Genomic DNA, 16,513 nt, shown 5'->3' with positions numbered 1-16,513 from the left:
CCTAAGGCAGTTGTGCTTGCTGTGACAAACGACATCCGTCTGGAAAGCTCAGGCAATTTGTAGATTCGATTCAAGGCGTTGAACAACTAACTGTGATGCCATCATTTAAACACAAATTGCTCAATTTTGACGAAGCTCTTGATTCGTTCTTTTTGTTAAGGTAAGGCTTAGTCTTATTATATAATTATTGTCTAGAAGAGGTTATAGCATCCATTGTCACACCAATTGCCGTTTCATAAGTTAGTGGAACGCGTGGTCACGAATAAGAATTAGTATTTTAGATATATCCAAAGTTCCACAGAACACGTTTATAAACAAGATGCTCCTAAGTTTTATCTTATTATTAAGTAATTAATTTTTCATTAAATGATTCTACTTATTAGTCCCCTTCACATCTGAAATAAAATGGCGTTTAATGATGCGTGAGCACCAACTAGGCTATGTTGCGCCAAAAATATGTAAACTATGTATTAAAAAACAAATGTCACGGACTAATGGATAATAATGATAAAACAAATACCACAATACTTTATGTATATATATCTAAAATACAGAAAAAACGAAATATTTATACAATTAAATTATTTTAAGGAACAGTCTAACACTTTACCATATAGACCTGGTTATGCGTTTTATTTGAGAATATAAATCCATATGGCGGTAGATTTAGTATTTTAAATCCATTTTTATCACAGAAAAAATAATTTTGAAGTGATCGATTTTCGTGTCTTCAGTTTCTACTTATTTGTATCTATGGGTCTTGTTATGTATGAACAGCACATTACTTAGGATTTAATGCAGTTATAAATGCATTTTACATAAAGTGTGTAATTGTATTATGAAAAATTTAACATTATCGATGACCAGTTTTGGATTATGTAATTGTATTATGAAAAAGTTACCAGTATCGATGACCAGTTTTGGATTCTATGCGTACTGTGAATACATTGTCCATCACATAATTTATGTAATTACATTATGCGCGCTGTTAAACTAGAGAAACATTGTTTTTCAGAGCAAATTTAAATTTTTTTTCGGATAGTATATACAATCAAGGGAGCCACAGTGCCAGTGGCTTTCTAACTAGGAGGTTCTAGGTTCGATCCCGTTATTGGTTGAGAAAGTTCCTTGGGATGGTGGAAGGGTTATTCAGATTGTTGGAAGACCAGGCCCCAGTTTCACAAAATATTCTGAGACTAAAGTTAAGAATTTACCCAACTTTCAATTACTGTTGATGAGAAGTATCTTTGATCAAGAAACACAAAACTTTGCGCATAGTTTCTTTTTTATTGACGTATTTCATACATTAAAACAACAAAAGTTTTATAAAGGACTTTATTTTAATTTTAGTTAAAATAGGGCGAACAATTTTGAGTAAATACTTAACTTAAGTCTGAGAATGCTTTGTGAACTTGGAACCAGATGTTAAAGTGCCGTTGGCGTATGCTCATCTTCATTAGCCAAGTTGGTGCAGAATAACAGGAAGTTTATTCCCTTCAAGGGCCAATTCTAAACCATTTAATGTGAAAGTCCTAATAAAAGCGCTAACACACAACTCGTCCAACATTGAAATGATCCTACAGATATTAATTCGTTTCGCTAATTCTGCGGCCTGATAACCAAATAACGAGTATCCTATCATCTCAGTCAAAGAAATAACCTCTACTTCAGCTTCATTGTGAATAAACTATTTAGCCCCGGATATCAGGACCATTTATAGGCTGTTAATCCGAATTAGAATGTGTCTTATTAGATATTAAACCATAATAATCTTTTACAATTAAATTGGATTATGAACCCAGTGGCCGTCTAGTTTCCAAAGAATTTAAAAATAATTTAGCGCAAATACTTCCTAAATTTTGTCTGGCATTTTTGAATCAAGCTTCGATGAGATTTTCATTGAATGGGAATCACAATTGGGGGGACAACCAGTTTGGCTTTTTAACAATGGATTCTTAACGAACAGCTACTAATTCTAGACATTCACAATGACTTTATAAGGTGTCCCAGTCCGATCGATAACGATTTCACTATTCGCATTCAGACATCATGATTAAAGACATCAGCTTAAATGGCATCAGAATAACACACATAAACATCCCACAAGACAATAATTGGTTCCATTTCAGACCTAGACAAGGAAGGGTAAAAATGAAATTCATAAAAATTGTTTAGAAGACACTACTGACAAAAGGGAATGGATCAATCGTGTTTTTAAAATTGGCCAATTTGAAATATTCATGAAACCCATTATAAACTACATAGTTTAACATACCCCCATGGGTGAACTTGTCTAGAGAAACAAACTCAAAACTAATTTTATATGTTTCTTTTGCCACCAATAATGATGAGAAGAATGACAAACTGGATACCTATAGCAACTTTCCCCATCCCTATCGATGTAATGTACCCTCGCTAAGAGTACGCTCTGATGAAATGTGGAGAAATGACTCTTGTAACAAATCACTTACGTAGTATTTGAAGACGTAAAGACGAATCGGGTGACCTGGTAGACTAGCCATATATCGAGAATGAGCATGGACGGGGGCGTATTGGCATGTGTCGCTAAAATATCAATTTTTTCACGACTTTATCCAAGCTTTTATGTACTCAGATTGCTGGTTTAACATTTATTTAAGAAAAACAGAATCAAAATACCAACGCTGAATAATGACTTGGCTTGGAATTAAAACACTCCTGTCATTAAATGTTCACGTTCAACACAATGGCGGCAGAATTATTGCAGCATAGATCGTTGAAATTTCAATGCTGCCTATCTTTGTAAATGCTCCATCTGTGATCTCTGTAGAAGTGTAGGAAACAATGAAGTCCGCCCCGATTGTAGCTAAAATCGCGATCACTCTCGATCCCGATCGTGAAAGACATCGCAACCACAATGGTATCCTAACGCAAAAGAGAGCATCGGTTCCTGATAATCGTATCCGAACGTATCTGCTCGTACCAGATCGTGCAGTTAATACGGACAATTCTATCGGAACGTATCTGATCGTATCTAAACGGGAGGCCAGATCGGGGCAGATCGTGTCACCTGAAATTAACCTGTCGTAACCATATCGCACCCAAGCGCACCAAACGTATTGACTCCCATCACCTCATATCCAAACGTGAAATTTCAGAGAAGTAAATAAAAATTCCACGATCAGCTTATGACACCTGCACGATTTTTGTCACCGCAATGCGGCATATCATTTCCGTGGTATCCGTGTTTGCGCTCTGTTTGCGCATTCAAAAGTCGGTCACATTGGTAAGCATAGAGACGCAATGGCACTACTTGTTTACGCATAGGTTAAATATTGCCGCTTGTAATGGGCTTCCTTGGCACGCATTGATACACACCGTCGGCACTGTTCACAATGTTCACGCGTGGTTCAAACAAGTGGCATGCATGAACATAGATGCGTACCGAGTTTTGAAAATTTCCTCTACGACATGTCTTGCTGGAATGAAAGTCGTGCAAGTGTCAGGGTGGTTTATCGCTTCATCCAAATTATACATTGTCAATGGATATCATACTAGATAGACCGAAACTCTTGACATTTGAGTAATTATCGTACTTCAACTTGTAATATTCCTTTTCATATTGTAACGGTTCTTACACACTCTCATGAGCCTGAAATTTACATTCATATGGCCCATAATAGTTATGCTATTTAATACTGATTATTCCAATGGGAATATTTGGAATCTGAGGCTTATGTATAATTATAACAGATTAGCTAAGCATGGAGATATATTATTAGTACACTATCTTCATCGGAATGTTGGTTTTGATGCTACTTTAATTCACAGGGAATCAGAATCGATTTAAGTGATGTCTATTTTATCTACATTATCAACTAACTATCTGATAGTAACCTTTAAAGATCACCACACTTAGATGTAATATATTCTGTAAGTCTTAGTTAATTACATGTACTGATTATATCAGTTCATTTGAATTAAAACAACTAACACACCTGTGTGCTATGTAATTCCAATAAATTACAACCGGCGATTGCTTAATTATCGAGAAAATAACTAATACTGTTTGTTTAGCTGGCCGTATGTACAGCAAATCTAAAATATCATAAATTTAGTATGAATATATTGACATTTACACCAAGAACTTGTACGAAACTAAACGTTTACATTGATTTTAATCGTGTCGATCCTTTTCGGAACTAATATTACATTTCCGGCCTCGTTTTCGTAGTTTAAAAATTCTTAACCGGGTTTCAGTATTAGCGTTAATTAAAGTAAACTCGATACAAATTCCAGAAACAAAGCTTGAAAATAAGAATACTTAGGCGTGCACGTAAAAGATCCCTTGACAGTTGGAATTCGATATAAGAGTAAGCCGTTATGCCGCTGTCCGGGCAAGATGTCCCTCATAGCACACTGTATGGCGTATTCCCGTCTTCATTAGCCCACTTCGGAGCAGAACAGTAGGACGTTAAACCCCATTTCATTTCATTTATATAGTCGGGACTATATTTTTGCATCTCAGTGTGGTCGCTCGATTACTAACATATTTTTTAATTTTCCGAATGAACAGAATTGCGACACTATTTTGAATTCGAGGATACCGTGTCAAGAGAGAATTCACGATTACGTATTTGAAATTCGGTCAGAAAGAAACGATTTTAAAGTTTAATTTGAGCAATTTGCCAAAGCTGTATACTAAAGATGTATACTAATGCGGTACATTTCTATTAATTACTTGTACAAATTGGATAAAATTTGTTTCTGATGACATCACGTATGCATTCAAATTTACAATTCCATGATTTGAATTAAACGGTAATGATTTATAGTCCTGACACATTGGAAAGGAAATTTCTCTTGGGGAATTTAGTACAATTTACGGTTTACAGTTGAAAAGACAATTATAAAGTTTATATGACCCACATGAAAGAATAGCCCCAATCCCGCACTGATCAATTAATTCTATGAGCTTTTCCAGGAATCATTTTGATTAATGACAGGATATTGGTTAAGATCAAAACAAGACATCGAGGACATATAGGGTATTTAGTACAACTACAAGCGATCTCAGTACTTTTATATTTAAAAAAATGTCAATGAGATATTGTCAGTTTGCCAATAAAACAGACAGACATGGTGGGAACGTGAGCTGCACGAACTCGGTGCATAGTCATTAAGATTGTGGTTATTGGTTACCGTAACCCGAGTTGCAACAAAAACTATTTCCGTAACTCTTAATGCTTATAAAAACAAGTTTCCCCCCGAAAAATAGAGTTAAATTGACCTCGAAGCAATAAAAAAAGTGCCTACAGCTAATGTGGTCGGCTTTGATTTCGTATATATATAGAGAATCTCCTACCAGTCTTTTTTGATATTTTTTTGATATCAAAAAAGACGAGTAGGAGATTTTATTTATCACCCAACCCCTTCTTACATGCACAGATAGATAAATATAATTCTTTGCTGTAGATTTCACTTTTAATGAACATTGCGAAGTAGTGATACATCATTTATGACAGCAATTCAACCATTGCAAAGTCCTTTATATTGGCCAGTGTTTCCATCAAGGTCAACTGAATAACAATAGTTCATTTTTAATAAAAAAATAAGTTACTTTTGATAAGAAATGAACTGTTCTTTGAAAATAAAAAAAGTAGTTCCTTTTCAACTGACCAATCAAATCCCAAGGAGATATCGCAGTAGATTATGAAATATATCACACAAGCGATATCTACTGTAGAATGTATTATTGGGTGATACATTCCGATTATGCCTATGGTAAAAAAAAAGGTACAAAACTTTCATATAATAGACTTAACAAGTACCAGTAGTATAAACCAGAAACTGATAATGATATCACATCAGCCATCTTAGAGGGGGGGGGGGGTCTGTCATTGAGTCAACTGGCGTGGTTTCGATTCCCCGGTTGTACGTGGCAAGGAGTAGGGGCGCCTGTCCAACCTCGTGAGTTTTCTCTGGGTCCCCCGGTTTCCTCCCACAGCTAAAGACCCATACGCGCAAGCGAATTATTGAAATAAAAAATTCAACCATGTGTTAGTCTCGAAATGACCTGGTTTGTGTCGAGTGAACGTTAAACCCCATTTCTCTCACTCTTTTCTCTCTCCCTCTATCTCTCTCTTCTCTCTCTCTCAGCCATCTTGGAATCGATGCGCCAAATTTCTTGTCGATTATACATGAATTGATGCAACCTTAATACTTTATTCGAAGATCTTCGCCCTCAAGAACTAGAAGAACAAGACAAGGAAATTTAATTTTCTATTTTAGTAAATCCCAGACATTAACTTCCACAATTTGAAATTGACAATTTCTTTGGGTGTAGAATTTGTCAAAATTTAATAGTTCCTGTGTGTCCCCATGCAACATAAGATCAAGAATAGTTTAACATAAATCACGATGGAAAGTAGTAGATTATGAGGTTTTATGTTCATATTTATACCCAGACAGAAGCAAAATCAATTTATAATCGTTACATACCCTTCTACGGTATTTATGATTCACGTATTAAGAGAAGAGCCAACGTGTACTGCACTACATGTAAATGATTGGATATTAGATTAGTCGCCATGTGGAATATAATTATATTACACTCCTAATATAGAGTCCTCTATGTATGTCCCTTCTAAAGAAACTCTTGTAATATTCTTCTGATTTTACAATCCAAGTGAACATCCGAGTCATACATTATCCTACACTTAAAAACTATTAGGCCGTATTGTCCCGAACCCAGAATACAACTTTGTTGTACGTCTTAATTACAATCGTGGCCCAATATTATTCCACTTAAAGTGGTTATAAGATCGTAGAGTTTAACCGCCCCAAACCCAGAATATAACCTTGTTCTACACCTGAATTGCAATCGAAGCCAAGCATTATCTTACACAAAGAGGTTATAAGATCATAGAGGTTAATCGTCCCGAACCCAGAATACAAAGTTGTTGTACATCTTAATTTCAATCGTAGACAAACATTATCCAACACAAAGAGATTATAAGATGGTAGAAGTTAACCGCCACAAACCCAGAATATAGCGTTGGAGTACAGCTTACATTTCAATATTATCCTACTAATACCGAGCCTAGTATAAACGATGTGGACAGTTCACATTACAATCGTAACCATGCATTCATTATCCCACAAATAAAAGTTACAGGATCGAAAACTTAACCATCCCAAAACAAGAATACAACGCTATATCGTACAGCTTACATTAAAATCGTATCCGTGTACAGCTTACATTGGAATCGTATCTCTGTATTATCCCACACATAAAAGTTATAAGATCGTAGAGTTTAACCGTCTCAGAAGAAAGAGTACAACGCTATTGTACAGTTTACATTACAATCGTGAACCCCAATCAGGGGCGGATTGGGGCCGGGAACCGGCCCGGGCTCCCCTGTCGGAGCGGCCTCTTTTAATTACCGCGGAGCCCGGACGGGGGGGGGGGGGAGCTCTCCCCCTGGAAAAATTTGAAAAATTAACCCCAAATATGCGATTTGGTGGCATATCTGATTATAATCTCTGCCAAATATTGGAGTTACGAACCATCGGCAGACGTTTCTGGCGTATCCCCACAAACAGGGTGCAGGTGAATCCGATGAAATTTTCGGATGAAATTCCGAATCCCCATTGCAGGATTGCAAATTCCGGCCTACACCCAGCACACCCGGCCCAGAAAGCCTATTAGTATTATACCAGCCCATTCCAGACTCCAGTGATGGCGTGGCGGCCCGTTAAAGCCACCGGCCACATACAACACATGATCATCATCGCTCCATGGCCGGTCCAATACCCATAATGTTCAGCAGAAAAAATGTTTTTTAGACGAATTGGACAAAATTATTTTTTTTCATTTTTTGTCCGACCGATCGCCCAATCCGCCCCTGACCCCAATATATAACTTAGAAACAATGATAAAAGTTTGTTATTGTCTGTCATAAAGCAATTTAATGTATGCCTACTTTAGGAAAAAAATCAGTAATCACATAGACGAAACATATATTTTATTTAAGCTTTTCATTCCAGCTAACACTATCTTATGCGTTCTACTTAAAAGTATAATAGTCATTTTCACACAAAATGTTAAAGGACAAGCCCCAGATATATTAACCTGCTATGGCGAAAACTCGTATAAATAAATACCAGTCTTAGTTCTGTATAGACCGGAGGCTCAGTGCGGTGGGGGGGGGGGGGGCACCAAATGGTCACAAAACCAGACCCAACTTTTCTAGGGTAAAATTGTGCGTAGAATACGATGCCGAGTGGTAATCAGTCCGCCGTTGGGGCGTTTTCGAGATATTCGGGGTCAAATGACGTCATTTGCATTGAAAGTGAATGCGAAGCCATTCTTATATTATGAAAACATGTTGATGATGATCGAGAGTAATCACTCTTTCAATTAAAATGTAAACTTGCTAAATTCACCTTTGTTCTTTGTGACCAGGGATGTCAAAAGGTCAAGTTTTCCGTTTTTGCACTAGGAAGATTTAAAGCAATAAAATGTCAGCGTAAAATATAAAATCTAAAGCGAAACATGTTCTACTTAATAACAGGAACATTTAAAACTTATCTTAAGGTGGCCTTAGCACAATACATTTACTTTGGAACGTCGAAAAAGATCTTGCATAACAAAAACAAAACACTTCGAAACCTGTTTTAAAAATACGTAAAAACTGTCAAATCGAAATCTCCCCAATTTAGTTGAATAACGATTGTTATACATAATGAAACTAGTTGTCCGAAAAACAATTGAATAGTTTCATGGTTGGACTCCAGTCTGCATGCCGCGTGGATTTCTGGTAATCCCAGTCTTGGAAAACCGACGTTAATCTGTGACATGAAAACACGTATATGACGACTTGATTAAAAGTTTGCAAATTTTTTATGAGTTTTCATGAATTTCGCCGGACCATTGACACGGATAAAACCGAAGGATGCATTGTACATAATAGTGTAACACCATGGGTCTTTCGTCAAACGTGGAGAGCGGCCGATCCAAATCCGGTCGCCACATCCTATGTACAACCCATGCATCTTTTCTTACTACATATTTTCCCTTCCAGAATCTGTAGCTTTTGTAGCTTTGGATTTAGGACCTTCAATTATCTAATTGGTCAGATATGATGTAATAAGTATAGAGATTGGTTAATTGAGCCAAATGACATCGACACCCTAGAATTTAATGTTTAGCACCATATGACTCTTTTTTATATATATAACAATATGTCATTCATTCACTAAGTTGATTTAAGTACATACTACATATTTGTGAATCTAATAACTTGCCAAAGGTTAATTAATACAATATAATGCCATCATTAATTTCAAGAGCAAAAATTCTAGCATAAATCTTATATTCGACCCTTTCTTTAAGATTTGTTGCTCGGTATTAGGTAAAATCCCTTGAATCATTTACAATAACCATACCAACATCTGTAGAAGTATATAAGTATTCATACATGTAGCAGAAATCTCGAAAATCTATATATAAATCACTTCCCCCACTTGTAAGATTTATGCGAAATGAATAGGTAGGAGACTAAACACTATAATTATTCATGCAACATGCACATATATATGATTTCTATACTATATGATTACTATACTGTATGATTAAGATACAAGAGTACATATGATCACAATCTGCTTCAATCTGTTCTAAAAATATAAGTATCAATGAAAACACAAATAAAAATCAAAAAACAAAATTCGCATGTAAAAGCTCTCTAAAAGTTCATCACTGTACTGCAAAGTCCTATGAAAATTTACTTTAACCTAAACACAGAAAACACAAATTGTCTTTTTTTTTTAAAAAAAAATCTTCATGTGTACACACCACTTCTAATGTATAAAGTTCGGGTTTAACTTTAAATTCTGTCTCAGGAAATCTCAATTTAGTAAATTGGTAAACCATTTCCTCTTCTTGTATATCTATTGGTCTGTTTCAGCTACCATAGTGTCAGTTGAAACCTTTGGTTTGAGATAAAATACAAATTTTATCCGTCAATCAAACATGTCATTGCCATCAGACCAAGAACTAACTATTCCTAATTTTTTAAAACTCTTACTTTTAATTAAAATTAAACTTCATTTAATTATTAATAAACTTTGATGTGTCTCTTCAAACTAACTTTGACCTCTTGACCTAACTCAGTAATATACAATTTTATGATTTCCGTTTCTGTTTTAGAATTCAGCCAAAACAATTACATTATTATTTTATAGTTCTCCCGTCAGTAATGTGATCTTTTTGACCTAATCATATACAATTGTAACTTCCGTTTTACAATAGCCAGGATGACACACAAATATGGCCACTATTTGTTGTTAGTTAGTTGTATATCGCAGACAATGGCCACTATTTACTTACTTAGTTAGTTGTATTTTACGTCCGCTTCCACCGAGGTGATATCGCAGACAATGCCACTATTTGAATGACATCCCATTTTATTTTACAGTAGGACGTTAAACCCCACTATGTTGAAGGAAAATGGCTGTACACTCCATTCAATCAGAATACAGTCCATATTTATATAAACATGGCAGTCAGAATATACCTAGCTTTTAATTACACATAGTTTCATTCAAATCACCACTGAAGTCACGTGACTTTAACACACGTCAAATTTAACACAGTGTGAAAAACTATTGTTTATAATAACCAGACATAAGTAGTACAATGTGACATGTCAAATTACTCATTGGTAATCACCTCGCATGAACAATTTAAAGCAAAATTTAATTAATTATGTTGGATGGCCGAAAGGTCTATCAATGAGTCAACTGGCGTGGTTTCGATTCCACGGTTGTACGTGATAAGGAGTAGGGTCGCCTGTCCAACTTTGCGGGTTTTCTCCGGGTCCTTCGGGTCTTCCCACTGTTAAAGACCCCTACACGTAAGCGAATTATTGAATTAAAATTGAACCATTATTATGTTAGCCCCGAAATGTCGTAGTTTGCGTCGAGTTGACGTTAACCCCCCCCTCTCTCTCTCTCTCTCTCTCTCTCTCACTCTCCCTCTCTCTAATTATGTTGGTTAGTGTCCGTAATGATCACCATGGGCGTGTAGTTCATTTAAAAAGGAATACTATTTCGTCATATTTTGGAGTTTGATTCATACATCGCTTTAATTCAGAAATCTGGGGCATTCACTTTCCCCAGCGCCAATTTCTACTGAAAGTTTTGTTCATTTGGTTTATAGCAGAACAGTAGAACGTTAAAGTGTTAAACCCCATTTCATTTTTATTTGGTTTATAGGATGGTGCGTGACTTTCGATCAACACTTATTGTTCAGTTTTATAGTTGGAAGCATTTTATTCTTCCTAGGTTTAGAAATTAAATTTCCTGGGAATAGCGAAAATAGCTAAATTTGCATCAAATTCGAACAATTAGTTCTTAGAAAAAACAACATTCTGCCATGCAGAGTTGGTCTCTTTTATAGCCCACACTACCAGTTCAGTTTATTACGCACCAAAATTATTTTTGTATTAAAATTATCGACGAAAACCAAATAAAACATTATGAATTCATTTTTATAACTATATTTTCCAGAATAACACAGGAAGAGCGATTCTGCTCATAAAATAATATAGTATTTTGAAATCTCCTGGGAACTCTTTCGCCAAAAGGAGTTTTAATACAAACTGTCAAATATCTGACTGTAACAAACATCACGTGGCTTTATCATATACTAAATGAAATTATCCAGAAAAAGATCTGCTACAACCGATGACACCCGAACTATCATAATGAATGATGAGGTGATGCCCATAAATGTCGTGAATGCAGGATTTAATTTTAGATAATAATGAGTAAAAAAGGATTTGTTAAAACAATTTAACTCTTGCCAAGAATAAAATTAGAGCATTTAAATATTCTCAACATGTCAACATTATCTAGTTGGTACACTGGCAAGCAAAATTTTCATACTAATTTTCAAAGAACATTTTCATATCTCCGAATTAGTCAAAACCATCGCCCAATATAAGAGAAGCATTACCTATGTTGTTAGTTACCGTTCAGTATAACAATGTGAGTAGTCAGCTAATGTAATTATAGTTTGCGTGACTTGGATATAGTACTCTGGGATTTTATAAAATAACATATCAATTTCTTAATTTATAGTACAGCTTTGGGTATGACCGTGTTTCCAGAACTTTAACATCATTGACATTCTGTCACTATCAGCATTAACCACGTTATCCCCAACTATGATTTAGCCGCATGACTATAGCAACCAGCTATATAACGTTCACTTAACAATTTTTAGATTAAGGAATGTCATTCCGTGAAATATCACCGATATATTTGTCTCTATATCTTCTTATAAATATTTATAGAAGCTCCCAGATTCTGTTACCTGTCATGATCGATTTATAAGCATCTGTGTTGACCATAGCAACACCCAAACGACTAAATACTGCTTTTAAGTGGTGTGTTAAACATTCCAAACTGAAATGCTTATCTAGAGCTTAGTTGCAACCATCTCAAATACCAATAAGCCGATTATCACAATCTGTTTAATCTGTTGATCGATTGTACTGTGGTGAAAATTTTGTTTAGCTTGATATATCGATATGATGTTCTTCTTCAAAATAAGAACTGATGTGAGGGAAGCCGTGGTGGTCCAATGAGGAAGGCGCTTGCTCGCTAACCCGAAGACCCGGGTTTGATCCCGGTATTGCCCGAGAAAGTTTTTCCTTCTCCATTTTCTGGCGTGGTTTTCCCTTGTCAGTGGTGAGGGGCGAAGAGCCTGACAAGGAACATCATCTTTTCTAAAACGTAAAAGAACCCCTGACATTTGGAATTCGAAATAAGAGTAGGCCGTAGCGCCGCTGTCCTGGTAAATATTCGCTAAAGTATACTGCATAGGATATGTCTGTCTTCAGTAGTCTGAAGGTGACAGGGCAGTAGGACATAAAACCCCATTCCATTTCACTGGTATCAGATGTTCTAAAAATACTAAGAATAACCTGTCGTGTGCACGATACCCACAACTTCATCTAAATAGCTATTTCTCATTAGATGGATTTATATGGCTAACAATTTTTGTGGTACTGTTATATTGGACCAAGATTTCAAGAGCTAAAACTCGACAATACTATATACCGGAAAACAACCGGAAAACACCCGGAAAACACCGGAAAACAACCGGAAAACACAGGAAAACTACCGGAAAACACCATGTTATACTGAATACCGAAAAACGCCGGATAAACACTAAATACCGGAAAACACACTAAATACCGGAAAATACCCTAAATAGGTAACCCGGAGACTGGCACCCTAAATAGGTAACCCGGGGTCTGGTTAGTTTCCGGTTTATAGTATAGCCCTTCTCCGGGTTACCTATTTAGGGTGTTTTTCGGTATTTAGTGTGTTTTTCGGTATTTAGTGTTTTCCCGGTGTTTTTCGATATTCAGTATAACATGGTGTTTTCCGGTTGTTTTCCGGTGTTTTCCGGTATATAGTATAGCCTCTAAAACAATCAGTTAGAAAACAACCCAGTACAAACGTACACTGTAACATTGATATCCTTGACTAAGCAACAAATAACTGTTATAAATGAAAATATATGACACTAATAGATCAAAGTCATCAGTTTATATACATATACATAAAAGTTGTAGGCATTCTAAATTGGATCTTAAATTAAAGTGAATTACGAAACAAATTATTCCGTAGTCAATTGTTTTATTTAATTAGGGTGATTAAGGAATCAGTCAGGCGTTAAAGAATACACACGCTGGCTGTATATAGGTAATTAAGGAATAAACATTCCGAATATGCATTCTTTTTTACGGGAGGTCTATGAGTGAAGATAGCTGAATCAATTTCAACCAGATTGAAGTGAACTTGCTGTAAAGTGGATATAGTAAGCACTAGCTACACGTATTGAAAAGTTTTTTCGTCCATCTTATGTGCACTTTTAAAGTGTTAGTAATCAGACAGTAGTCATTAAGTAGGTGTTTCGTCACTAAGATGTTAAAACTGTGACTATTGAATGATGTACACCACTATTGTTTAGGTTTGTGTATTCAATAGTGATGGGTGTTATAAATAGTCACATTTTTTACAGCTAGTTGCTAATTAATGACAACTGTATAATTTCTAACCATGATCTATACATACTAAACATTAGTTTAGAATACTGACCACTTATATGATTTATTGACCAAAATTGTCGTTACTAAAATTCCTAGTTTCATTAGTCAACGATATCAGCTAACACGTGGTAGCTGTGTCAATTCCTTACAGTACTAATCTGTGATTTATCTGGCTTGAAGAGTTTATACATTATTTAACGGTATAATGTAATGGCCAGACTATAAAACCGCGCTGTTTCTCAATTTCCACATATAAATGGATAGAGTGAATCCTTTGGGAATAATTTTATGATTTGTGAGACTGTATAACCGAGAAAATAAATTTATTTTATTCGTAATAATTGAAAGAATTAAACTGTTTAGCTTAGGGTTGGTCTTGCTGACTAATGCATCATTCTTTTGTTTCGCAAGGAAGGGGGGCTGGTGATATATTAATATTTTGTCAGTTTAATGTATTAAAAATTAATTTAAATTTGTGATATTATGATACCAAATAATTATTATATTATACTAAGTAATTGTATTGGGGTATATCGTTAAGGTGGGGGTGGGGGTCTGGTGATGTATTAATTTTTGTCAGTTTAATGGAGTAAAACTAATACAATTTTACAAATTTGTAGATATTATGTTACTAAATAACATTATGTAGTGGTAATTGCAGTTGGATGAATTCATATATGGAGTGTGAGTGAGCAATGCTGTTTTAACTGTCAGTAGCAAAGGCAATCACAATCACTGACAAGTGAAAACGATACAAGGGCCTAATAATGAGCCATGGAGTACTCCTCATTTTGTCTTTCTCTTTAAAGTTTTCACTGTATTTATAGTACCCAATTCAAATTGATAATTGTCATTAAATGTTTGAATAGCTAACAAAGTTTTCTTGAACTTTTATAATGAAGATTTATTTGCAAATCTATTCTCTATCCCATTTATTTGTATTGTATGTAATTACTAGTCTTTCAGTTTTAGACCTGGCGTTATTTGTTTAAAACATGATAAAATCTAGTCTAACTTTATCTACCGATTTTTTTTTAATACAGAATCAGTAATCGTGTCATTTTTTAAAATAGTTTCTAGTTGACTCTTAAAACTGGTTTATTAAATCTTGTCCATTGTATACAGTAGACCGAAGTTGCGAAGTCCAACATATTGAGGGGGGGGGGGTGACCGAGTGGTTAGCGCGAGCGCGTTGAATCATAAGGTCTGTCATTAAGTTAACTGGCGTGGTTTCGATTCCCCAGTTGTACGTGACAAGGAGTAGGGTCGCCTGTCCAACCTCGTGGGTTTTCTCCGGGTCCCCCCCCCATTGCTAAAGACCCCTACGCGCAAGCTAATTATTGAAATAAAATTGAACCATATGTTAGGCCCGAAATGACATACGTTGTGTCGAGTGAACGTTAAACCCCACCTCTCTCTTCTCTCTCCAACATATTGAAATTATGTATTTTGTACCACACACCTTTCATCACGTTTTAAAATTCACAAGATAAATATTCGATACATTGTATCTCTTCGAAGAAAGCAGGGGACCATTAAAATGACTTTGTAACACAATAACCATGACTAAGTTCGATGATGAGAATTTTTGCTTAGGTTCAGAAGCGATAAACGATTTGATTGATCAAATCTTTGGAAGATGTTTGCTGGGGTCGAATTTCAAACTTGGTGTATATATTCATTTAATGAATATTTTTTTATTGCAATGGCCTTCATTACAAAGTGCAGCGAGTCTCAGACATTTGTGTTTTGAGATCATGCGAATCTGAATTACAGTGTATAGCCGTTAACGGAAAAATCCAACAATAAACAATTGAATGGTCAACGATCGACACTCGCCAAGACAATCAGTCTAATCAATGAAAGTCTAAACCAAGAATTATTTAAGTAACAATGATTGGGACGTCAGTCTCCATTTTCAATGATTCGTATCAGTCACATTTCTACTAAGAAACTTTCTATATGTAGTTTCTTAAATCCATGCTCAAACTATCGATTCAAAACGTTATTGTAAGTTACGTCTAAATGGTAGTGTATGCTTGCTTACTTTTTTTTTATTTTAGACAATCGGGTGTTATTATTTCATTATCCCATTAGGAATTAACAAGGGTAACGTCGTATGGGAAATTTCTCGCCAATGGCGAATAGATAATCATGAACCGACCCAGTGTGGATAGGGGCATCCAGTATCAGTCTCCTTATCAGTATATCCGAAGGTGTGAACTCGGCTTAAGAAGTATTAGTGTGAGTGTGTGTGTGTGGTGGGGGGAGGGGGCGTTTTATATATAAATTATCATCCATTTTGGTGGAATAAAATTGAAAGCCAGTGTGAGCCCTGGTTCATTAGGTTCATTAGTTCGATGATTAACATTTGATTGATACATGCTTTGGGACACGATGAGGCT

The 16,513-nt window shown here is 35.6% G+C and overlaps 1 protein-coding gene across 2 annotated transcripts in view; it reads left to right on the top strand.

The window, feature by feature from the left end:
- Positions 1-16,513, top strand: part of LOC126820871 (amiloride-sensitive sodium channel subunit alpha) — a 110,180-nt gene that overhangs the window by 31,109 nt on the left and 62,558 nt on the right. The window contains exon 1 of one of the 2 annotated variants that reach the window (XM_050549009.2): positions 10-160. The exons of the other annotated variant lie outside the window; for it this stretch is intronic. Within the exon in view, the coding sequence (XP_050404966.1) occupies positions 96-160 (65 nt within the window). The 5' untranslated portion in view covers positions 10-95. Of the gene's footprint in view, positions 1-9; positions 161-16,513 lie in introns of those variants that run through there. 2 annotated transcript variants of the gene reach the window in all.

The sequence above is a fragment of the Patella vulgata genome, chromosome 5 (genome assembly GCF_932274485.2).
Source record: "Patella vulgata chromosome 5, xgPatVulg1.2, whole genome shotgun sequence".
NCBI classification, from domain to species: domain Eukaryota; kingdom Metazoa; phylum Mollusca; class Gastropoda; family Patellidae; genus Patella; species Patella vulgata.
This window is presented reverse-complemented; position numbering and strand designations above follow the sequence as displayed.